At 38.3% G+C, this 25957-nt stretch overlaps 1 protein-coding gene across 6 annotated transcripts in view; it reads left to right on the top strand.

The window, feature by feature from the left end:
- Dgk (diacyl glycerol kinase 1) overlaps positions 1-25957 on the top strand; it is a 410387-nt gene that overhangs the window by 358293 nt on the left and 26137 nt on the right. For 3 of the 6 annotated variants that reach the window (XM_073990828.1, XM_073990824.1, XM_073990825.1), the window contains 5 exons: positions 2902-3033; positions 11637-11862; positions 18811-18897; positions 19171-19385; positions 21931-23016. In XM_073990828.1, the coding sequence (XP_073846929.1) occupies positions 2902-3033; positions 11637-11862; positions 18811-18897; positions 19171-19385; positions 21931-23016 (1746 nt within the window). The remainder of the gene's footprint in view (positions 1-2901; positions 3034-11636; positions 11863-18810; positions 18898-19170; positions 19386-21930; positions 23017-25957) is intronic. The other 3 variants (XM_073990829.1, XM_073990827.1, XM_073990826.1) reach the window with 2 other exon arrangements.

The following is a 25957-nucleotide window of genomic DNA, read 5'->3' as shown; positions in this document are numbered from 1 at the left end:
CGACCTTTATAAAGGTATCAGTTACTTCTTTTACTGATCGGCCCATGATGTCTATATCTTCAGCATAAGCAATTAAGATGTGACTATTGGTGTAGATTGTGCCACTTCTTTTGACGTTTGCCTCTCGTATAACCTTTTCCAGCAGGATGTTGAAGAGGTCACACGAAAGGCTGTCTCCTTGTCTGAAACCTCTTTTGGTACCAAACTCTTCGAAGAGGTTCTTTCCTATTTTAACTGAGGACCTCGTGTCAGTTAAAGTCATTTTAAAAAGCCGGATGAGTTTTGCGGGGATACCATACCGTTCAGACAGACCATACCATTCAGACATGGCTTGGAATACCTTTGAACGCATCGGGCTGTCGAAGGCTGCTTTATAATCGACAAAAAGGTGGTAGTTGTCGATCTGCATCTCTTGGGTCTTCTCCAGGATTTGCAGCAGGGTAAATATCTGGTCAATGGTGGACTTGCCAGGTCTAAAGCCGCATTGGTATGGTCCAATTATCTCGTTGACCATTGGCTTTAGTCGTTCGCACAATATCCCTGACACGATCTTGTAGGCAATAGGGAGTAGTCGTATGCCTCTATAGTTAGAGCATACAGTCTTATCTCCCTTCTTGTGGACGGGGCACAGGATACTCAGGTACCAATCATCGGGTACTCGTTCTTCCTGCCAGATGGTGCTAACTAGCTGATGAATACACCTTATCAGCGTGTCGCCTCCGGTTTTGAACAGCTCGGCTGGTAAGCCATCGGCCCCTGCTGCCTTATTATTCTTCAGCCGATTTATTGCTGTCTTTACCTCATCTTGGCTGGGCGGTATACATTCAATACCATCTTCTGGGATTGGGACTGTGGTATCTTCGTCGTCTTCGCTGCTATTGGATACCAACAGATTTGAAAAATGTTCTTTCCATGTCCTGAGTACACTATCTGTATCAGTTACCAAATCACCTTGCTGGTCTCTACAGGAGGATGTGCCTGTACCAAAGCCATCAGTTTGATGCTTGACTCTTTGGTAGAATTTTCGGACTTCATTCTGGCTCCTGTACATCTCTATTTTTTCACACTCCCGCTTTTCCATCTCTCTCTTTTTCCTGCGGAAAAGACGTTTCTCCTCTCTCCTTTTCTCCCGATATATCTCTCGTGCGCTACGCGTTGCTACGGATTGTAAAGAAGCCCTATATGCCGCATTTTTCTCTTAGGTGGCAGCACGACACTCCTGATCATACCATGGATTCCTTGGTGGAGGTCTCTGGTATCCAAGTATGGATTTTGCGGCTGTTAACATGGAGTGGGCTATGCTTTGCCATTGCGCTGATACGTTATCGGGACGAGGAGTGCTTTGATTAAGCAATTGGGCTTGTTGAGTGGAATATGCTGTGGCTATCTGTTGTGATTGCAGCTTACCGATGTCTAACTTTCGTGTTGTGTCTGTTCGTACTTTGTTTGCTACGTTTTAGCAGGTGCGTACCTTTGCTGCAACAAGGTAGTGGTCCGAATCAATGTTTGCGCCTCGGAACGATCGTACATCCAACACGCTCTATGAATGTCTTCCATCTATCACAACATGACCAATTTGCTTTCTTGTTTTCTGATCTGGAGACAGCCAGGTGCCCTTATGAATATCGACATGATTAAATCTGGTACTGCTAACTACCATGTTTTTTGCAGCTGCAAAGTCTATCAGTCTCATACCATTGTCAGATGTTTCACTGTGGAGACTGAATTTCCCGACTGTTGGGCCAAAGATATTCTCCTTTCCAATTTTGGCATTAAAATCGCCTAGAATGATTTTAATGTCATGGGCAGGGCAACGGGCATATGTTTCTTCTAAGGGCTCGTAAAATATATCTATGGTCTGTTCGTCCTCTTCTTCAGTGGGAGAATGAGCGCAAATAAAGCTGATGTTAAAGAATTTAGCTTTTATTCGAATTGCAGCAAGTCTTTCATTCACTGGGGTGAAGCTGGATACCAGATGTTTTAGTCTCCGACTAACTACGAATCCACAACCAAACTCATGCTTTACGTCATGGCAGCTATAATACAGTGCGTCACCTTTAGGTGTTGATGTGACGCCTTTCCCAATCCATCGTATTTCCTGTATGGCAGTAATATCGGCCTTGTACTTTTCAAGTATGTCTGCCAATGCGAAGACTGCACCTTCTCTATAAAGAGTGCGAACATTCCAGGTGCAGATTCGCAGATCATGGTCCTTAAAACGTTTGCGGGGTTCGCCAACTTTAGAGGGGTTTGTTTTTCTTTTTTTTTCGTTTTTTTCACAGTAGGCTGTTTTTTCTAGGGGATGGTTACTAACCCGGCTTATGGGTGAACGCGCGGCACATGTTAGCTCACTACCTTTAACGGGTGTTAAAGGCAGTTCCCCAGGTGACACCACGTGGAGGTCAGTGTTCACTTGGGATGAAAGAGGGACCAAGATAAATCCTGGACTTTGCCATGTTAAAACCAGGACCGTTGCGTGGTATCTTCCATCCCCTACGTCACCCATTTTTTTCACTATTTAAAAATCTTAATTAATAGTCCATTTCTATGTTAAATTGTCCTTTCATCGAATAATAATCTCCTTCGTTGTGTAGGCTGGAATTTTCCATAGAAATGATTAAATCAATTTGACACGTGTATTCAATAACAAACACAAAACTGCAACAACAACAACCACTATGCAAAGTAAACTAAATATTTTGTACACGGCTGATTAAAAAATTGCGATAATGAAAATTCATTGAATTTAAATGAATTCTTTTCTTTCTTGTGTTTTTTTCTTCAATTCCGAATAACTGTTATTTGTTGTCATTGATAAAATTCTATTTAAAAAATAAGCTTATCTTAAATGAATTTAACTTTGTTCTTGATGGTTTTCATTCTTTCCCGTTTTCTTTATAGCTTCACAATCGTTGTGCCTCCTCCGTCAAAAAGGAATGTTCACTGGGCGAATTTGCAGAATTGATAATACCACCCACCTCAATATGCCCGGCAGTATTGGATCGTCAACGTTCAGTTAATCAAGCGAATAAGGTAAATGGAAATGTTTGTCTTTGTTGAAAAAAACAACAAAAGATTGCGCTATAAAGCTTATCGCACAATGCTACACTTTAAACTATTTAACACAGCCATGCATACAAATGTACATAATTAATGCTAAAGAAAGCTTTAAAGTTTGCCAAAATAACAAACATAAATATATCGGAGATATGAAAGAACCGTTTAAAAGGTCTTCCAGCCGTAAATGACTTCGGGTTAAAAGTTTTTCTGGTTACAGAAGACATTCAAAAGGTCTTTTAGCTATAGAAGTGCTTCAAAAGGCCTTCTGGCTAGTTGTATAAAAAGGGGATGCAGAATTTTGTGGAGCACCATCTGGTGATTAGTTTTTGAACATACTAAAATTCAGATATGACAACGCCATCGTACCACACACCACCTAGTGATCAATAGGTGAACATAGCTGATATTCAACCTTTGGCTTATGTCTTTACTATTATCAATGACAAGACCAACTTTTAGTATTTGTCTTTGTTATTATCATTGGCAACACCCATTCATGGTCAACTTTTGACCACCATGGGGCGCTCCACAAAATTCGGTACCCCCTTTTTATACTACTCTGAATATAGGAGACCTTAAAAATATGTTCAGGATATATCTATTGGCTATCGAAGACCTTAAAAAGGTCTTCTGGTTATAGAAAACCTTTGAAAGGTCTTCAGACTATTAAAAATGTATTTTGGGTATAGGTAATCTTAAAAAGGACTTCGGTATAAAAGATTTTCTGGCTACAGGCGACATTCAAAAGGTCTTTTGGCTATAGAAGTCCTTCAAAAGGCCTTCTGGCTAGTAGTATAAAAATGGGGTGCAGAATTTTGTGGAGCGACACCTTGTGATAAGTTTTTGAACATACTAAAATTCAGATATGACAATGCCATTCTACCACACACACACACCACCTAGTGATCAGTAGTTGAACATAGCTGGTATTCAACCTTTGGATTGTGTCTTTACTACTATCGGTGACAAGACCAACTTTTGGTCTGTGTCTTTGTTATTATCATTGGCAACACCCATTCACGTTCAACTTTTGAATCCCTTTTTATACTACTCTGGCTATAGGAGACCTTTAAAATATATTCAGGTAATATGATACCTTACCTCTATTGGCTATCGAAGATCTTAAAAAGGTCTTCTGGTTTTAGAAAACCTTTGAACGGTCTTCAGACTATTAAAAATGTATTTTGGCTATAGGTAACCTTAAAAAGGACTTCGGTATAAAAGATTTTCTAGTTACAGGAGACATTCAAAAGGTCTTTTGGCTATAGAAGTCCTTCAAAAGGCCTTCTGGCTAGTTGTAAAAAAGGGGGTGCAGAATTTTGTGGAGCACCATCTGATGATTAGTTTTTGAACATACTAAAATTCAGATATGGCAATGCCATCCTACCACACACCATCTAGTGATCAATAGTTGAACATAGCTGATATTCAACCTTTGGATTGTGTCTTTACTATTATCAATGACAAGACCAACTTTTGGTCTGTGTCTTTGTTATTATCATTGGCAACACCCATTCACGTTCAACTTTTGACCACCATGGGGCGCTCCACAAAATTCTGTACCCCCCTTTTACACTACTCTGGCTATAGGAGATCTTTAAAATATATTCAGGTCATATGATACCTTGCCTCTGTTGGCTATTTAAAACCTTAAAAAGGTCTTCTGGTTTTAGAAAACCTTTGAACGGTCTTCAGACTATAGGAGATCTTAAAAAATTCTTCCGGGTATAGGAAGCCTTAATAATCTCGAACGCCTTTCATATGCTATATAGAAGATCTTAAAAAATATATTCAGGCCATATAATACCTTAAAAATGTCTACTGGATATCGATGACCTTAAAAAGGTCTTCCGGTCTTCAGACTATAGGAGACTTTAAAATGCTCTTCCGGCCATAGGAAGCCCTAAAAAGGTCTCGAACACCTTTATAAGGTTTTTATGGGCTATTTAGGAGACTTTATATACAAGATTTCTAAAAAGTTCTTTTGTTTATATAACTCCTTTAAAAAATATTCTGACTATAGGATACAGAAGATCTACATGTATTTTGGGTACAGGTAACCTTAAAAAGGACTTCGGGTTAAAAGTTTTTCTGGTTACAGAAGACATTCAAAAGGTCTTTGGCTATAGAAGTCCTTCAAAAGGTCTTCTGGCTATAGAAGTCCTTCAAAAGGCCTTCCGGCAAGTTGTATAAAAAGGGCGTGCAGAGTTTTGTGGAGCTTCACCTGGTAATTAGTTTTTGAACATACTAAAATTCAGATATGGCAACGCCATCATACCACACACGACCTAGTGATCAATAGCAGAACATAGCTGATATTCCAACTTTTAGATTGTGTCTTTACTATTATCAATGACAAGACCAACTATTAGTCTGTATCTTTGTTATTATCATTGGCAACACCCATTCATGTTTAACTTTTGACCACCAGGTGGCGCTCTACAAAATTCGCTACCCTTTTTATACTATTCTGGCTATAGGAGACCTTGAAAATATATTCAAGCCATATGATACCTTACTTCTATTGGCTATCGAAGACCTTAAAAAGATCTTCGGGTTATTGAAAAACTTTGAGAGGTCTTCAGACTATAGGAGACCTTAAAAAATTCTTCCGGCTAGAGGAAGCCTTAAAAGATCTCGAACACCTTTAATTGGCTATATAGGAGACCTTAAACGTATGTATTCAGGCCATATATTACCTTAAAAATGTCAATTGAATACCGATGACCCTAACAAGGTCTTCCGGTTATAGAAAAGCTTTAAAAGGTCTTCAGACTATAGGAGATTTTAAAAAGTTCTTCCGGCCATAGGATGCCCTAAAAAGGCCTCGAACACTTTTATATGATCTTTTATAGGCTATATAGGTGACCCTATGTGAGCCACCGGGTGCAATGGTATGCACACCCGCCTTACCCGAATATGAATCGGGGTACACTCATTGATATTAGAGAAGTCTCCCTTGTCCCGCTTGGAATGTTTGTGGAACAATTATATATTAAAGGAGACCTTATATAAGAGATTTTTAAAAACTTCTTCTGGCTATATAACTCCTTTAAAAATAGGCTGACTATAGGATACATAAGATCTGCATATAAAAGACCTTGGAAAGGTCTTCTGTCTATAAACGATCTTGAACAGGTAAGACCTTGCACAGATCTTCTGTCGATAAAAGACCTTCAAGAGGTTTTTTAGATATAAAGGACCCTTAGCAGAAGAGGTTCTATTTATCGAGGACCTTGAACTAATCATTCAATAGATCTTTTATATAAAAGACCTTGAACAGGTCTTCTGTCCAAATAAGTACATGTCTTCTGACTATGGAAGACCTTGGACAGGTATAACTTGATCAAGATTCTACCTGTAGAAGAAGAAGAAGCTCTTCTACCTATAGAAGACCTTATGTTTAAAGAAGGCCTATCTATAAAAGATCTTGAAAATGTAATCCGTCTATAGACCTTGAACAGGTCTTCTGTACAAGTATTCTGACCATACAAGAACGTGAAGAGGTCTTCTGTTTATAGGAGACGTTGAGCAATACTCATCATCTTCATCGTTCTATATACAGAACACCTCAACAAGTCTTCTGTCAGTAACTTGGGAAGTTTTCTGTTTAAATATGATCTCAAGATGTCTTCTCTACAGTAGATATCAAGAGATCTTCTTTCTATAGAATACTTCAAACAGTCTTCTATCTATAGTAGACCTCAACATGCCTTCTTTCTATAGATGATCTCAAGAGATCTTCTGCCTTGAGAAGACCTCAAGGTATTCTGTCTTTTCAAGAGGGTTTCTTGTGGTTTGCTTTAGACAGAAGATCTCTTGAGGTCTTCTATAGACAGAAGACTTTTTGAGGTCTTCTACCTCCAGATGTCGTCTGTATAAATAAGACCTCAAGAGGGCGTCTGTATATAAAAGACTTCAACACATCGTCGGTCTAAAGACAGAAGACCTCAAGAGGTCCTTTCTATAGAATATCTCAAGACATTTTCTGTCTAGACCTCAAGAGGTCCTCTTTCTATAGAATATCTAAAGAGATGTTCCGTCCAGAGATCTTCTGTCTTCTCAAGAGGTGTTTTTCTATAGACAGAATATCTCTTGAGGTATTCTATAGAAAAAAAGACTTATTGAGACTTCAATAGTCTGAAGACTTCCTCTTCTCGATCTTCTGTCTATGCAAAACCTCCAGATGTCGTCTGTATAAAGAAGGCCTCAAGCGGTTCTCTTCCTATAAAATATTTCAAGGGATCTGCTGTCTAGAGAAGATCTCAAGAGGTCTTCTGTTTATCTGTATTCTGTCCATAGAAGACTTTGAGAAGGACTTCTGGCTATGGTTTACCTTAGAAAATTATTCCGACCTAGAACACAAGACCTAGAACACATATTCTGTCTGTAGAAGAAAGTCTTCTATCTGTAGAAGATCTTAAAAAGATATTCTTTCTATATTCGAACAGGTCTTCGGTCCGCAGAAAACTTCGACGAACAGGTCTTCTGTCCATATGTCTTCTGTCAACAGGTCTTTTGTCCATGGAATACCTTGAACAGGAATACAGAAAGTCTTCTATCTGTAGAAGATCTTAAAAAGATATTCTTTCTATATTCGAACAGGTCTTCGGTCCGCAAAAAACTTCGAAGAACAGGTCTTCTGTCCATATGTCCTCTGTCAACAGGTCTTTTGTCCATGGAACACCTTGAACAGATATTCTGTCCAAGAAGTCATTGCACAGGTCTTTTGTCCATAGAATATCTTGAACAGGTCTTCTTCTATAGAAGACCTTGAACAGGCCGTCGGTCTATAGAAGACCTTGAACAGGTCCACAGAAGACCTCAAAGAGGCCTTTTGTCCATAGAAGACCTTGACGAGGTCTTTTGTCCATAGAAGACCTTGAACAAGTCTTCTATCTATAGAAGACCTTGAAGAGGTCTTTTGTACAAAAAGGACCTTGAACAGGTCTTCTGTCCATAGAAGGCTTTCAACAGGTCGTCGGTCTATAGAAGACCTTGAACATATATTCGAACTGGTCTTCGGTCCGCAGAAAACTTCGAAGAACAGGTCTTCTGTCCATATGTCTTTTGTCAACAGGTCTTTTGTCCATGGAACACCTTGAACAGATATTCTATCCAAGAAGTCATTGCACAGGTCTTTTGTCCATAGAATATCTTGAACAGGTCTTCTTCTATAGAAGACCTTGAACAGGCCGTCGGACTATAGAAGACCTTGAACAGGTCCACAGAAGACCTCAAAGAGGCCTTTTGTCCATAGAAGACCTTGACCAGGTCTTTTGTCCATAGAAGACCTTAAACAAGTCTTCTATCTATAGAAGACCTTGAAGAGGTCTTTTGTACCAAAAGGACCTTGAACAGGTCTTCTGTCCATAGAAGGCTTTCAACAGGTCGTCGGTCTATAGAAGACCTTGAACATATATTCGAACAGGTCTTCGGTCCGCAGAAAACTTCGAAGAACAGGTCTTCTGTCCATATGTCTTCTGTCAACAGGTCTTTTGTCCATGGAACACCTTGAACAGATATACTGTCCAAGAAGTCATTGCACAGGTCTTTTGTCCATAGAATATATTGAACAGGTCTTCTTCTATAGAAGACCTTGAACAGGCCGTCGGTCTATAGAAGACCTTGAACAGGTCCACAGAAGACCTCAAAGAGGCCTTTTGTCCATAGAAGACCTTGACCAGGTCTTTTGTCCATAGAAGACCTTGAACAAGTCTTCTAACTATAGAAGACCTTGAAGAGGTCTTTTGTACAAAAAGGACCTTGAACAGGTCTTCTGTCCATAGAAGGCTTTCAACAGGTCGTCGGTCTATAGAAGACCTTGAACAGGTCTTTTGTCCATAGAGGACCTTGACCAGATCTTCAGTCTATGGAAGACCCTGAACAGGTCGTCGGTCTATAGAAGAACTTGAACAAGTATTTGGTCTATTGAAAACCGTAAACAGATCTTCGGTCTATAGAAGACCTTCTGTCTACAGAAGACCTCGAACAGGTCTTTTGTCCATAGAAGACCTTGAACAGGTATTTTGTCCATAGAAGACCTTGAACACGTCTTTTATCCATTGTCCATTGTCCATTGAAGAGGTCCTCTTTTCCATAGAAAACCTTGAACATGTTGTCGGTCTATAGAAGACCTTGAACAGGTCGTTTCTCCATAGAAGACCTTCAACAGGCCTTCTGTCTAAAGACCAACTTGAAAAGGTCTTCGGTATATAGAAGACCTTGAACAGATCTTCTATCTACTGAAGACCTCGAAAAGATATTTTGTCCATAGAAGACCTTGAACAGATTTTCTGTCTATAGAAGACCTTGAACAGGTCTTTGGTCTATTGAAGACCGTAAACAATTCTTCGGTCTATAGAAACCTTCTGTCTACAGAAGACCTCGAACAGGTCTTTTGTCCATAGACCTTGAACAATTCTTTTGTCCAAAAAAGATCTCGAACAAGTCTACGGTCCACAGAAGACCTCGAAGAGGTCCTCTTTTCCAAAGGAGACCTTGAACAGGTCTGCTGTCCATAGAATACCTTGAACATGTTGTCGGTCTATAGAAGACTTTCAACAGGTCTTTTCTCCATCGAAGACCTTCTACAGGCCTTCTGTCTATAGAAAATCTCGAACAGGTAGTTTGTCCATAGAAGACCTTGAACAGTTCTTTTGTCCAAAAAAGACCTCGAACAGGTCTGCGGTCGACAGAAGACCTCGAAGAGGTCCTCTTTTCCAAGGAAGACCTTAAACAGGTCTCCTGTCCATAGAATACCTTGAAGATGTTGTCGGTCTATAGAAGACTTTGAACAGGTCGTTTCTCCATAGAAGATCTTCAACAGACCTTCTGTCTAAAGAAAACCTTGAAAAGGTCTTCGGTATATAGAAGACCTTGAACATATCTTCTGTCTACAGAAGACCTCTAAAAGATATTTTGTCCATAGAAAACTTTGAACAAATCTTCTGTCTATGGAGACCTTGAACGGGTCGTCGGTCTATAGAAGACCTTGAACAGGTCTTTGGTCTATTAAAGACCGTAAACAATTCTTCGGTCTATAGAAGACATTCTGTCTACAGAATACCTCGAACAGGTATTTTGTCCATAGAAGACCTTAAACAGTTCTTTTGACCAAAAAGACCTCGAACAGGTCTTCGATACACAGAAGACCTCGAACAGGTCTTCGGTACACAGAAGACCTCGAAGAGATCATCTTTTGCAAAGATGACTTTGAACAGGTCTTCTTGAAGACGTTGTCGGTCTCTCTCCTTGAAGACGTTGTCGGTCTCTAGAAGGCATTGAACATGTCTTTTCTCCTTAGAAGACCTTCTACAGGCCTTCCGTCTGCAGAAAACCTCGAACAGGTCTTCGATATATAGAAGACCTTGAACAGTATTTTGTCCATAGAAGACCTTGAATAGGTATTCTGTTTATATAAGACCTTCAACAGACCTTTTTGGCTCTAGAAAACCTTGACCCGGTCTTTTGCCTATAGAAAATCTAAAAAGGTCGTCTGTTTATAGAACACCCTGAAGAAATATTCGGAGTTTTAAAAAGGCTTCTCTTCACAGACCCAGGAGACCCTTCTCTATAGAAGTCCCTACAAAAGTATTTTCCTTATAGAAGACCTTGCCAAGGTCTTCTCTCTATAGGATAACTCTCCAAAGATCGTCTCTCTAAGGAGAACCTCCTATAGAAGACCATGCTCTCTATAGAAGGTCTTGCAAAGCCTATCTCTATTTATCAAATTGCAACTGCATTCTCTCTAAAGAAGACCTTCTAAATATATTTTGTCTGTAGAAGGCCTTGCAAAGATTTTCATTCCATAGAAGTCTTCGGAAAGTTCTTCTCCTTTAAAAAGACCTCTCAAATTTCTGTTCTCTATGGAAAAAGTCTTCCTAGAGAGAAGACCTGGCAAAGGCCTTATCTCTATGAAAGACTATAGAAAACCTTGAAAAGACCTTATGTCTTTATAAAACCTTGATATGGTTTCTGTCTGTAGATTACGTTGTACAAGCCTTCTGTTCATAGAAGACCTTAATAAGGTCTTCATCCTATAAAATACCTTGTAACGATGTCCTATCTTTTATATATAGTCAAAAAGGCCTGGCCAGACCCAGGTGTCCAACGGAGGGTTAAAAAGGTTTTCTGTCTATAGAAGACCCTTTGAAGCACATCTTTTGTAACACATTCATAAGTCCCCTTAATCCTACACTGTTTGTGTGTGTTTGTTACCGTTACAACTACACATAAATCCCATTTAAAAGAATTCTTACAACCTCACCCGCATCACAAAATAACTTTATGTCTCCCTCCATTCACATATTCTAACTTACAAAATCGAGATTTAAATTCATTCCCTTTACACACCTCATCAATGTCATTCACTACCTCTAACGTCCCATAACATTTTAAATATTAATTAAAACATATGTTTCTGTCTCCATCTGTATCCGTGTGTGTGTCTGTATATATATCTCATGCCCAATGCTTATGCTTTGTAACTCCCCCTCACATGTATATGTGTGCGTGCGTGCCTCCTGCTTGTCCGTAAATATGCCTCCCCATCCCTGGATTTCAAAAACTAACAGCAGAAATCTTCTTCGTCTCTACAATTTAATAACCAACAACAACAACAATCCCAACAACAGGCCACACACTTTCAACTGACACCACCCAATGAAGGCAGCTGTCCCCTGTTGGTTTTCGTTAATCCCAAAAGTGGCGGACGTCAAGGTGATCGTATCCTGCGTAAATTCCAATACATGCTTAATCCACGTCAAGTCTATGATTTATCAAAAGGTGGACCCAAAGAAGGTGAGTTGAACAAATCAACAATTCCTAGAGTGTTTGTTTGTGGAGAATTATGTGGGTGTGTATGTGTGTGTAAAGCTATTTGGGTATGGTTATCCTTTCTGTGTGGGAGATAAATGGCTTGACTTGTATAAAAATTTCTAATTTAATTTCAATTACTGGCACTATTTTCCGATTCAAAGTTTGCTGTTGAAGTAAGTTCGGGTTATTTATAAAGGGTGTCAGGATTTTCTCTTCATTTTCATAATTGAAATAGAAGCAAATGTTTTGCAAATTAAAAAGTTTTCTCATTTAAACTCAAATAGTTTTTCTTTACATAGCACTTGAGGTCTTCATATGTTTGATAATTATTTTTTTGCTGTAGTTGTTGAATGTGCAGATACGGGGTGGCGTATGACTAATGTTGAGTTGTTAAAAATTATACGTTGGAGTGAATAAGGAAACAAAAAATACACAATTTAAAAGCACTTTCCTCGCACAGGTTTGATATAATAATGTGTACTCAGCCCGTAAATCTTAGAAAAAAATAAATAAATAAAACGAACAAATCTCATTTAATTTTCAATTTTAAAAAAGGACTTCCTAGTGGTCTCGATTTTGGAATACTGGCCAAAAAACTACTTCGAAAGTAGTAGCTTCCTGTAATAATAAACCAGACTATATTGGGTTCCAATATGGACTATATTTGTCCACTCCTTTGGGTAGATCCCACACATCATTTTCACAAAAATGTAGCTTGAGGATATGTCTCGAATCGTTTTGAAATTTGTTGCAGCTGGTTGTCCTCGAAGTCCCTATCTGGTAACAGATACAAAAAACGTGCTTAAAATATGGAAAGAAAATTTTTCTAAGGTATTGCTAAAAAGCAACAGCTATGACGAGGTCACAGTACCAATCTCAGTTGATGGAATAAAATTCTTAAGCCAGCAATAAGTAGACTAAAGAATAATAAGGCATCGGGAACCGATCAGCTGCCAGATGAAGTGTTCAAGACCAAATGCCACGAGCTGATAAGGAGTAGCTCTAGTGCTGACAAACTATCAATAGTCCGACTTTGTTGTTGTTATAATAGTATTTTTAGATGTGTGTATGTTCGTTTTTTATACCCTCCACCATAATATGGAGGGTATATTTAAATTTGACATTCTGTTTGTAATACATCGAAATATTCATCGAAGACCCTATAAAGTATATATATTTTTGATCAGGGTAAACTTCTAAGTCGATATAACCATGTCCGTCCGTCTGTTTGAATCAAGATACAGCTCGCAATTTTTAAGATAAAGCTTCGTAATTTGGTATAGACGTTTCTATTACTCCTAGGATGTTTGGTATTGCAAATGAGCTATATCGCTCCACGTTTTGATATAGCCTCCATAGAACGGTACCACCCGATTTTCGGTATTTTGAAAGTTTTGGTTTCATTATCACACCGAAATGGCTGAAATTTAGTACTTAGTCTTCATTAGGGGGTATAAAACTTTATCGCAGAAATTTTCGGTATAGGTGTACGCCTTAATATAGCCCTCATAGAACGGTACCTCCTTATTTCCGGTATTTTGAAGGTTGTGACCTCAATATTTCAACGAAATGGTTGAAATTTGGTATTAGGTCTTCATTGGGGGTACTAAACGCTCCATATGAAATTTGTCGGAATACGTCCACGTCTTAGTGTAGCCCCCATAGAACGGTACCTTCCTTTTTCCGGTATTTTGAAGGTTGTGGCCTCAATATTCCACCGAAATGGTTGAAATTTGGTATTTGGTCTTCATTTGGGGTATTAAATGTTCCATATAAAATTTGTTGGTATAGGTCCACGCCTTCATATAGTCCCAACAGTACCACCCGATTTTCGGTATTTTGAAGATTTTAGCCTCATTATCACAACGAAATGGCTGAAATTTGCTACTTAGTTTTTGTTGGGGATATAAAACTTTCTCCCAGAAATTTGTCGGTATAGGTCCACGCCTTAATATAGCCCCCATAGAACGGCACCTCCCTATTTTCCGTATTTCGAAGGTTGTAGCCACAGCAACCCACCGAAGTGGCTGAAATTTGGTATTTGGTCTTAATTTGGGGCATTAAACGTTCCATATAAAATTTGTTGGCATAGGTCAACTCCTTCATATAGCCCCCATGAAACGGTACCACCCGATTTTCGGTATTTTGAAGATTTTAGCCTCATTATCACAACGAAATGGCTGAAATTTGGGATTAAGTCTTTGTTGGGGGTATAAAACTTTCTCCCAGAAATTTGTAGGTATAGGTCCACGCCTTAATATAGCCCCCATAGAACGGTACCTCCCCATTTTCCGTATTTCGAAGGTTGTAGCCACAGCAACCAAAAGAAATGGCTGAAATTTGGTACTTAATCTTTGTTGGGAGTATAAAACTTTCTCCAAGAAATTTATTGGTATAGGTCCACGCCTTAATATAGCCCCCATAGAACGGTACCTCCCCATTTTCCGTATTTCGAAAGTTGTAGCCACAGCAACCCAACGAAATGGCTGAAATTTGGTACTTAGTCTTTGTTGGGGGTATAAAACTTTCTCCCAGAAATTTGTCGGTATAGGTCCACGCCTTAATATAGCCCCCATAGAACGGTACCTCCCCATTTTCCGTATTTCGAAGGTTGTGGCCACAGCAACCCAACGAAATGACTGAAATTTGGTATTTAGTCTTTGTTGGAGGTAAAAGCCTGTCTGAATGAAATTCGTCGGTATAGGTCCACGTTTCGATATTGCCCCCATAGAACGGTACCTCTCGATTTTCGTTATTCTGAAGGCTGTGATGTCAATGTCCCACCGAAAGACTGACATTTGTTATTAAGTCTTCCATGGGGTTATACAATATGCCAGAAGATAATTATCAGTATAGAAGCGTACCTCTTGATTTTCGTTATTTTGGAGGTTTTACCGAAATAACGGAAATTTTGTATTTAGTCTTCTTTAAGTCTAAAAACTTTCCGCCAGAAATTTGTAGGTATAGATCGGCGTTTTGATGTAGCCCCATGGAACGGTACCTGTCGAATTTTGGTACTTTGAAGGTTAGTCACATTGTTTTACCGAATTTGCTACTCTGCTTTGTCATGGCAGCTGATGCTCCCAGGCTGCGATAGATGAGAGATGTTCTCCGAGGACCGTATTTAAACTATAGTTGTTTATGGCATCATCGACTACATCCGTGTGAATGCAATTTAAAGCTGAACAAGTTTTCTGTCCATAAAAGACCTTTAACATATCTTCTGTCCATAGAAGACCTTGAACAATTCTTCTGTCTACAAAAGTCTTTGAATGGGCCTTCTGTCTATAGAAGACCATGAAGAGGTCTTCTGTATCTTAAACACCTTGAACAGAGTTGCTGTCTATAGAAAACCTTGATCAGGTCTTCTGTTCATAAAAGACCTTAAACAGGTTTCTGTCCATAAAAGACTTTGAGCAGGTCTTTTGTCCATAGAAGACCTTCAACAAATCTTCTTGCTAAAGAACTCCTTGAACGGGGCTTTTGTCTAAAGAGGACCTTACATATGCCTTCTGTCTCTGAAAGACCTTGAACAGATCTTCCTTCTGGCTATAGAAAACCTTGAATAGGTCTTCTGTTTATAGAACATCTTGTTCAGTTCTTTCCGGCTATATAAAGGACCTCCCCTCTCTGTAGAAGAGAGAGCTGATGCTCCCAGACTTCGATAGATGATAAATGTTCTCCGAAGACTGCATTAACACGAACTTGTGGACATTGTTTCTACATCTCAGCTTGTCGCAGATAGCTGCGGCCTTTCTGGTTGGTTGGAATTATGCTACCATCGGCCATGCCATTCAATTCAAAGCCTTTTGGAGGGGGCGGAATACAGGAGAGCAGATATTAAACAGTTCTGTAGATACCATTCCACCCAGTTTCACTCTTGTTCCCGAATCCCACGTACGACTGACGTCCACTCATATGATTGATTACACTGTGACACAAAATGGAGGTGAAAATCTGAGGTAGAGATAATTCCTTTTGGGGATGAAAGCCCTTGGTGAGTATATTAAGAATCCCGAAGGACAGATCCACCGTGAGTCGAACTTCCGAGTTATGGCGTGATGAAGTTTCTGCTGAAGACCCTATAAGGCATCTGAATTTAGAGTCGTACCTAGAATTTCCGAGCGACATTTTTGCAGAACATTTCGAAGCTGAAAAACGTCATCTTGTGGTACTTTCATATCGGTTCTTAAAATAAGGGACGAAAAGGACACTGAAGGAAAGGATGTAGAAAGTCGAAATGGTCTACGAAAATAACCCTCATTCGTTTTGACTGAAGACATGTCATCTCATAAATAAGCTAAAACAACAGTTAACAAAGATATAGCACTAATTTCAGATGCCTTATAGGGTCTTCAGCAGAAACTTCATCACGCCATAACTCGGAAGTTCGTCTTACGGCGGATCAGTCCTTCGGGATTCTTAATATACTCACCAAGGGCTTTCATCCCCGAAAGGAATTATATATGCCCCAAAATTTCAGTTCACAGTGCTATCCAAAGTTTCAAACTTGGTCGGTTGTCTACTCGATCTCCTCAAACAGCATGGAGTGCCTGACAGTATCAGAGGCTTTTGATAAGCCAAGCTCCACCATCACTGTTCTATTACACGGCTTCCCCTTGTTGAGTCTTCGACTAATACGGGTGGTGATGGCGTGCGGCGCTGTTATCGAGCTGTGCTGCTTACAGAACCCATTCTGATGATCGGCAACAGGATAGCTATGTATTTCTAACGCTGTGGAGGACTACATCTTCAAGGGTTTTTGCTACAAGCGACAAAAACGAAATCGGTCTGCACGATTCACCTTTGCTGGTATCCCTACCCTGCTTTAGTAGCGGAACCACCCTGCCCTTTATCCAAACTTTGGGAACGTTGTGGGTGGCTAGCGACAAGTTGATAGCTTTAGTTAGATACTCAGCTCTTGACTGTTTCTACATTACCATGGAGATTCCATCAAGGCCCAACGCGTTACATTATTTAGCGTTCCTGATGGCATTCGCAACATCATCCTTTGTAAATTGTGGTGGTTATCCTAGACAGGAAGAGATCTAATGCGACGTAGTTCTTTCTGTCACTCCCGGGTGTTCGACAAATTATCAACGTGACGTCGCTGGATGATACTGAAATCCTATTCTCAGTGTTCGACAGTGACATAACACAATTAGAGCTTTTCGATCTACCAGTCGATTGCCATTGTCAGTTCTTTGTCTCTGGAGTTATTAGGATTGCAACAATGGAGGTCGTCACGCTCGTTTGTTAGTCTCACCGCCGTTAAACTCGGTATTCGACCAGCAGGTATATGGCGGCAAAAGTGATGATGTCTCGGAACGTCATTTCTGCCACCCGAACATCAGAAGGGGTGGACGGGTTTCTGAAGTGGTGATTAGTGACCTCTCTAAAACTAGGTCAAATAGCTTTCCCATGATTGATGAAAGTGCGTGACTCTATTCATAATCGGTAACGTGCATGGTTGTTGTAGTAGCAGCTACTATATTTCCGTCAGGTCCATGCGCTTGGATGATTTTGCTCCTCAGATAACATCTGCAACATCATCCTTCGTAAATCATGGTGGTTCCTCCTCGGCTGGTAGAGATCGCTAACGAAGTAAAATACTTATCGTCGCCCCGTCGCTAGCGGGGTGCTCTATAAATTGTCGTCAACAACATCAGAGAGATTGGGCAGTTCTCTGAAACGTTGGTCTGTGAATTCTCTGAATTCTTGCCAGTTGGCTTTCCGAAGGTTACCGAAAGTACGGTGTTCAGGGGTTACGAAGTCGGGCGGTCTGCAGATGGAGATGAGGATAGGTAGATTTTGTGAGCTTTGCGATGCTTTCGCTCCATTCGTCCCCCATCCTGGGACATCTTCTTTGATGGGGATTTCTACAAACGCCGTATTTGTGTTGCTATTGCAGTCGAATTTGGAGTCCGTGTCACAGCCTCTCCTTGTTGGTTGGGTCAAGACTAAACTCCCCTGAACCGCTTTGTCTCCTTCTTCTTATTTTGCCAGTAAGTTGTGTGCTTGTAGCACATCACATGTGTCGCAGACCACATAAAAGTTCAAAATTTTCACTTAATTGCAGTTTAAGGGCCGTTTGAGAAACGTTTTGAAATGTTCAACGAAGGTAGTACTTGTTGTCCTGATTACAAATATCTACTTTTTGTAGGCAGGTCTATACTTCATGGCATAAAAAAAACCTACAGTAACCAACTAAAATTGCTTGCTGGTGGTCGCTATAACAAACTTCAATCACATTCCAAGAATCACTGTGTTGGCCCACTACTTCAGATACCTCCTTCAAAAAGATTAACATGTTTACGCTTATTTCCAGTTTAAGGCTTTTCTTTTCGAATCATGTTATGACTATGGCTACAGGATATCATTTTTTCCAGGGGAAACCAATAATCTCTAAGATATGTCCCAATATTTAGGGCTATTCCTCCATAAACCTTCTACACAAAAATGTTTAAAGTCCATGCTTTTACTGCAGGCAGTCTTTGTGGTCTCTACTGCTATAATTTTATTCTCCATACTTTCCTGAACTATTTTTGAAAATAGGGTGAGGGTTAAGCTCCTCACTACTTCTGAATTTGTTTCCCTTTCGATAAGCAAACAGATTCCCTTAAATCCGTATTCGTCATACTAAAAGCCCTTAACTTACATTCTCCATACCTAAATAAGCCTACCGCCTATGTGTTATCTAATTTTATCTTCCATTTAAGCCACACCAAAGCCCAACTCCCTCAATTTTATAGCCAAACAAAAAAGCCAGTCGATAAAACCAATCCTCCCAAAACTCCCTTGGTTAGATGGACATCTTTGATTTTTATTCCCGTTGATTTATGGCCACTACAACAAATCTTTGTGTTTTATTTACTCACTCTCTTGCGTTCTTTTTTTCATTTCCTTCTTTTCTTTTCCCCCATCTCACAGGATTAACACTATTCAAGGACTTGCCTAATTTTAAGGTAATTTGTTGCGGTGGTGATGGTACTGTTGGCTGGGTCCTCGAAGCCATGGGTAAGTTAAAGCTCTTTTCTGTTAAACCACCAACAGCTGCAGTAGCAGCAGCTCATTGTTCCTATGTGGCCACTTTTGGTCAAGTATTATTTGGTTTTTGCTTAAATGCTTGGCACCACTTTAAGCTGGTATTGTGTTTTTTTTTTTTATTTTACTTTACGCCTCATTTTCGCCTCTGGTTTCGCCTTTATCGCCTCATTCCAACGAAATTCCGTTTTATGCGTTTTTGTGTAATGTTTTTGTTTCTCTCTTTCTGTTTCCCTTTCATTTCAGATTCCATTGAATTTGCCTCCCAGCCAGCCATTGGTGTTATACCCCTAGGGACAGGCAATGACTTGGCACGTTGCCTGCGTTGGGGTGGCGGCTATGAGGGCGAGAATATACCCAAACTAATGGATAAAATCCGTCGTGCCAGTTTAGTTATGCTGGATCGTTGGAGCATTGAAGTGACCAATAACCCGATCTGTGAGGAAATACCCAAACCAAAGGTAGGTGACGTAGTTCGGTGTTATGGGGAAATTGAATTGTTGCTGGTTGCAGGTGTCAAAGATAATCGGATAACGTTTCTTTGTTTTTTGTGGGAGGTTGTAAGGGGAAAAGCAAAAGGAAATGCATTTGCATAGGAGAGTTGCCATATTAGATGAATTAGTGGAGGAAAAACTATGAAAAATGTTGCTCGACCACGGTTTTCTATAGAAAAATGTTGCTCGACAACTGTTTTCTATAGAAAAATGTTGCTCGAAAACTGTTTTCTATAGAAAAATGTTGCTCGACAACTGTTTTCTATAGAAAAATGTTGCTCGACAACTGTTTTCTATAGAAAAATGTTGCTCGACAACTGTTTTCTATAGAAAAATGTTGCTCGACAACTGTTTTCTATAGAAAAATGTTGCTCGACAACTGTTTTCTATAGAAAAATGTTGCTCGACAACTGTTTTCTATAGAAAAATGTTGCTCGACTACTGTTTTCTATAGAAAAATGTTGCTCGACAACGGTTTTCTATATAGAAAAATGTTGCTCGACAACGGTTTTCTATATAGAAAAATGTTGCTCGACAACGGTTTTCTATATAGAAAAATGTTGCTCGACAACGGTTTTCTATATAGAAAAATGTTGCTCGACAACGGTTTTCTATATAGAAAAATGTTGCTCGACAACGGTTTTCTATATAGAAAAATGTTGCTCGACAACGGTTTTCTATATAGAAAAATGTTGCTCGACAACGGTTTTCTATATAGAAAAATGTTGCTCGACAACGGTTTTCTATATAGAAAAATGTTGCTCGACAACGGTTTTCTATATAGAAAAATGTTGCTCGACAACGGTTTTCTATATAGAAAAATGTTGCTCGACAACGGTTTTCTATATAGAAAAATGTTGCTCGACAACGGTTTTCTATATAGAAAAATGTTGCTCGACAACGGTTTTCTATATAGAAAAATGTTGCTCGACAACGGTTTTCTATATAGAAAAATGTTGCTCGACAACGGTTTTCTATATAGAAAAATGTTGCTCGACAACGGTTTTCTATATAGAAAAATGTTGCTCGACAACGGTTTTCTATATAGAAAAATGTTGCTCGACAACGGTTTTCTATATAGAAAAATGTTGCTCGACAACGGTTTTCTATATAGAAAAATGTTGCTCGACAACGGTTTTCTAAAGAAAAATGTTGCTCGTCAACGGTTTTCTAAAGAAAAATGTTGCTCGTCAATGGTTTTCTATAGAAAAATGTTGCTCGACAACGGTTTTCTATATAGAAAAATGTTGCTCGACAACGGTTTTCTATATAGAAAAATGTTGCTCGTCAATGGTTTTCTATAGAAAAATGTTGCTCGACAACGGTTTTCTATATAGAAAAATGTTGCTCGACAACGGTTTTCTATATAGAAAAATGTTGCTCGACAACGGTTTTCTATATAGAAAAATGTTGCTCGACAACGGTTTTCTATATAGAAAAATGTTGCTCGACAACGGTTTTCTATATAGAAAAATGTTGCTCGACAACGGTTTTCTATATAGAAAAATGTTGCTCGACAACGGTTTTCTATATAGAAAAATGTTGCTCGACAACGGTTTTCTATATAGAAAAATGTTGCTCGACAACGGTTTTCTATATAGAAAAATGTTGCTCGACAACGGTTTTCTATATAGAAAAATGTTGCTCGACAACGGTTTTCTATATAGAAAAATGTTGCTCGACAACGGTTTTCTATATAGAAAAATGTTGCTCGACAACGGTTTTCTATATAGAAAAATGTTGCTCGACAACGGTTTTCTATATAGAAAAATGTTGCTCGACAACGGTTTTCTATATAGAAAAATGTTGCTCGACAACGGTTTTCTATATAGAAAAATGTTGCTCGACAACGGTTTTCTATAAAGAAAAATGTTGCTCGACAACGGTTTTCTATAAAGAAAAATGTTGCTCGACAACGGTTTTCTATATAGAAAAATGTTGCTCGACAACGGTTTTCTATATAGAAAAATGTTGCTCGACAACGGTTTTCTATATAGAAAAATGTTGCTCGACAACGGTTTTCTATATAGAAAAATGTTGCTCGACAACGGTTTTCTATATAGAAAAATGTTGCTCGACAACGGTTTTCTATATAGAAAAATGTTGCTCGACAACGGTTTTCTATAGAAAAATGTTGCTCGACAACGGTTTTCTATAGAAAAATGTTGCTCGACAACGGTTTTCTATATAAAAATTTTTTCTCGACAACGGTTTTCTATATAGAACTGTTGCTGGAAAACAAGTTTCTATAGAAAAATTGTACTCTATATATCAGGTTTCTATCAAAGAATTTTCTGCCTAACGGTTTTTATTTTGTATTGTTTATTTTTTTTTGTCTATAGAAAAATACTATTTCACTTTAACTTCCACTGAACCTTCAATTTGTCCGCAATCTATGCCAAAGATTGCACACAATCAATTGATTTCTTTGCACTTCCCAATAAACCAAATTGACTTGGCTGTGCAATTAACACATACTTAAAACAACCTTCCCTCTCTTTGTCCCTTGCAGGTCACCCTTCACTCCAACATGCAGAAGGTATTCGAATTGTCTCAAAGTGTGGTCGTTGAAAAGTCGTTTATTGAGAAATGTGAAGAAATTCATCGCAGTGGCAGTTGTAATACGAATCTCTATCATCACACACAAATACCAGCCAATGAAAGTCCTCCACAAACTGCTGCTGTTGCTTCCAGTGAATTCAATGCCTCTGGCCTAAGTCATGAGGACTATGAAAGAGACACCGACGAGCAAGGCAATAGAAGCTGCTATCACGATGAGGAGGATGATGGGGCGACAACCACCACTTGCAAGACAACCAAAAGCATATCAATGTCGACATTCGAAACTAAACGCCTGGCCTATAGTACACGGCAAGAGACTATGATCAGCTATTGCAGCAGTCCCACCACATCCTGTAGTAGTACCACTTCGACCGTACAGCAACAACGTGCCAAAACCATGTCAACGTCATTGCCACACGAACAAAGCAATCTAACGGCAGCTCATAACGAGACTGTGGTTGGAACGATAGCTGACACCGGCAATGGCTACGACAATGACCCACACGATCATAATGATGATGTCATCAGTGCCACCACTAAGACAAATGTCGTTGCCAGCCAAACGGCTGGCGGCCACAAATCAATGAACATAAATGGCAATTTGTCTGCCAACAACAACAACACAAACAACAACACCTCACTTACGACAACACATGAATATCAACAATCCCAGCTGACGCCATCTAATGTGGTCAGCACCAACACCATCTCCACTTCGAATGGCATTCGTAATGAAGCATTTGTAATTAGTGAAAGTGAAACTGTACCTGATACTGCTGCCACAGCTGCTGTTGCCGCCTCCACTGCTGGTTCACCTACGCCCACACCAACAACGCCAACGCCACCTCGACCAACAACATTGCCAGGCATCCCATCGCCCTCGCCCAGTCAAGGCTGTAGGACAACAACACCAACGCCCACAGCCGGTGATATGAAAACGTTCAACATTCCCCCACAAAAGCCATTAAAAAGTCAGGCTGAGAAGGACTGCACCGTGCCATACAACATCATCAATAACTATTTCTCTGTGGGAGTGGTAAGTACAAATGAGTGCCGTCTTCCATGGAAATATCTTGCCATACTTTAGTACATACACGCAGACATACATATGTAGGGACATAAGTATTAAAAGATATTTCTTGTCTTGACATTCTGGTTTATTTGGTACGTTTTCTTGTGAAGGAGTTTTGACAGAAATTAAATGGAACTGCTCACTGGACAAATATAGAACATCATGTGTTCTGTTAGATGTGGTGAATGGCAGTGCTATTCATGGAAATAGTTGCAATTAGGAAACTAGAAATGCCAGTCAATTTTAAAACATCTTAAACATTAATGACCAACATTTTTCTATAGAAAATCATTGGTGACCAATTTTTTTCTATTGAATACCAAGGTTTCCTTGGTGACCAAAATTTTTCTATAGAAAAACCTTGGTGACAAAAATTTGTCTATAGAAAAACCTGGGTGACCAACATTTTTCTACAGAAAAACCTTGGTGACCAGCATTTTTCTATAGAAAAACATTGGTGACCAGCATTTTTGTATAGAAAAACATTGGTGACCAGCATTTTTCTATGGAAAAACCTTGGTGACCAAAATTTTTCTATAGAAAAACCTTGGTGAGCAAAAATTTTCTATAGTAAAAACTTGGTGACCAAAATTTTTCTATAGAAGAACCTTGGTGACCAAAATTTTTCTATAGAAAAACCTTGGTGACCAAAATTTTTCTATAGAAAAACCTTGGTGACCAAAATTTTTCTATAGAAAAACCTTGGTGACCAAAATTTTTCTATAGAAAAACCTTGGTGACCAAAATTTTTCTGTAGAAAAACCTTGGTGACCAAAACTTTTCTATAGAAAAACCTTGGTGACCAAAATTTTTCTATAGAAAACCATTGGTGAGCAAAATTTTTCTATAGAATAACATTGGTGAGCAAAATTTTTCTATAGAAAACCCGTGGTGATCAAAATTTTTCTATAGAAAACCCGTGGTGATCAAAATTTTTCTATAGAAAAACCTTGGTGAGCAAAATTTTTCTATAGAAAAACCTTGGTGAGCAAAATTTTTCTATAGAAAAACCTTGGTGATCAAAATTTTTCTATAGAAAAACTTTGGTGAACAACATTTTTCTATAGAAAAACATTAGTGACCAAAATTTTTCTACAGAAAAACATTGGTGAGCAAAATTTGTCTATAGAAAAACCTTGGTGAGGAAAATTTTTCTATAGAAAAAACTTGGTGAGCAAAATTTTTCTATAGAAAAATCTTGGTGAGCAAAATTTTTCTATAGAAAAATCTTGGTGAACAAAATTTTTCTATTGAAAAACCTTGGTGAACAAAATTTTTCTATAGAAAAACCTTGGTGACCAAAACTTTTCTATAGAAAAACCTTTTCTATAGAATTTTTTTTTCTATAGAAAAACCTTTGTGAGCAAATTTTTTTTACAGAAAAACATTGGTGAGCAAAATTTTTCTACAGAACAACATTCGTGAGCAAAATTTTTCTACAGAAAAACATTGGTGAGAAAAATTTTTCTATAGAAAAACCTTGGTGAGCAAAATTTTTCTATAGAAATTCTTGGTGAGCACAATTTTTCTATAGAAAAAACCTTGGTGAGCACAATTTTTCTATAGAAAAAACCTTGGTGAGCACAATTTTTCTATAGAAAAAACCTTGGTGAGCAAAATTTTTCATAGAAAAAACTTGGTGAGCAAAATTTTTCTATAGAAAAAACTTGGTGAGCAAAATTTTTCAATATAAAACATTGGTGAGCAAAATTTTTTTTAATATAAAAACATTGGTGAGCAAAATTTTTCTATAGAAAAACCTTGGTGAGCAAACTTTTTCTAAAGAAAAACATTGGTGACCAACATTTTTCTATAGAAAAACATTGGTGACCAAAATTTTTCTATAGGAAAACCATGGTGACCAAAATTTTTCTATAGGAAAACCTTGGTGAGCAAAATTTTTCTATAGAAAAACCTTGGTGAGAAAAATTTTTCTATAGAAAAAACTTGGTGACCAAAATTTTTCTATAGAAAAAACTTGGTGAGCAAAATTTTTTTTAATATAAAAACATTGGTGAGCAAAATTTTTCTATAGAAAAACCTTGGTGAGCAAAATTTTTCTATAGAAAAACATTGGCGACCAAAATTTTTCTATAGAAAAACATTGGTGACCAAAATTTTTCTATAGAAAAACATTGGTGACCAAAATTTTTCTATAGAAAAACATTGGTGACCAAAATTTTTCTATAGAAAAACATTGGTGACCAAAATTTTTCTATAGAAAAACATTGGTGACCAAAATTTTTCTATAGAAAAACATTGGTGACCAAAATTTTTCTATAGAAAAACATTGGTGACCAAAATTTTTCTATAGAAAAACATTGGTGACCAAAATTTTTCTATAGAAAAACATTGGTGACCAAAATTTTTCTATAGAAAAACATTGGTGACCAAAATTTTTCTATAGAAAAACATTGGTGACCAAAATTTTTCTATAGAAAAACATTGGTGACCAAAATTTTTCTATAGAAAAACATTGGTGACCAAAATTTTTCTATAGAAAAACATTGGTGACCAAAATTTTTCTATAGAAAAACATTGGTGACCAAAATTTTTCTATAGATAAACCATGGTGACCAAAATTTTTCTATAGGAAAACCTTGGTGAGCAAAATTTTTCTATAGAAAAACCTTGGTGAGAAAAAAATTTTTATAGAAAAAATTGGTGAGCAAAATTTTTCTATAGAAAAACCGTGGTGATCAAAATTTTTCTATAGAAAAACCGTGGTGATCAAAATTTTTCTATAGAAAAACCTTGGTGACCCAAATTTTTCTATAGAAAAAACTTGGTGAGCAAAATTTTTCTATAGAAAAACCTTGGTGAACAAAATTTTTCTATTGAAAAACCTTGGTGAACAAAATTTTTCTATAGAAAAACCTTGGTGACCGACATTTTTCTATAGAAA

The sequence above is a fragment of the Musca autumnalis genome, unplaced genomic scaffold (genome assembly GCF_047663935.1).
Source record: "Musca autumnalis isolate F117 unplaced genomic scaffold, ASM4766393v1 scaffold_5, whole genome shotgun sequence".
NCBI lineage: Eukaryota > Metazoa > Arthropoda > Insecta > Diptera > Muscidae > Musca > Musca autumnalis.
This window is presented reverse-complemented; position numbering and strand designations above follow the sequence as displayed.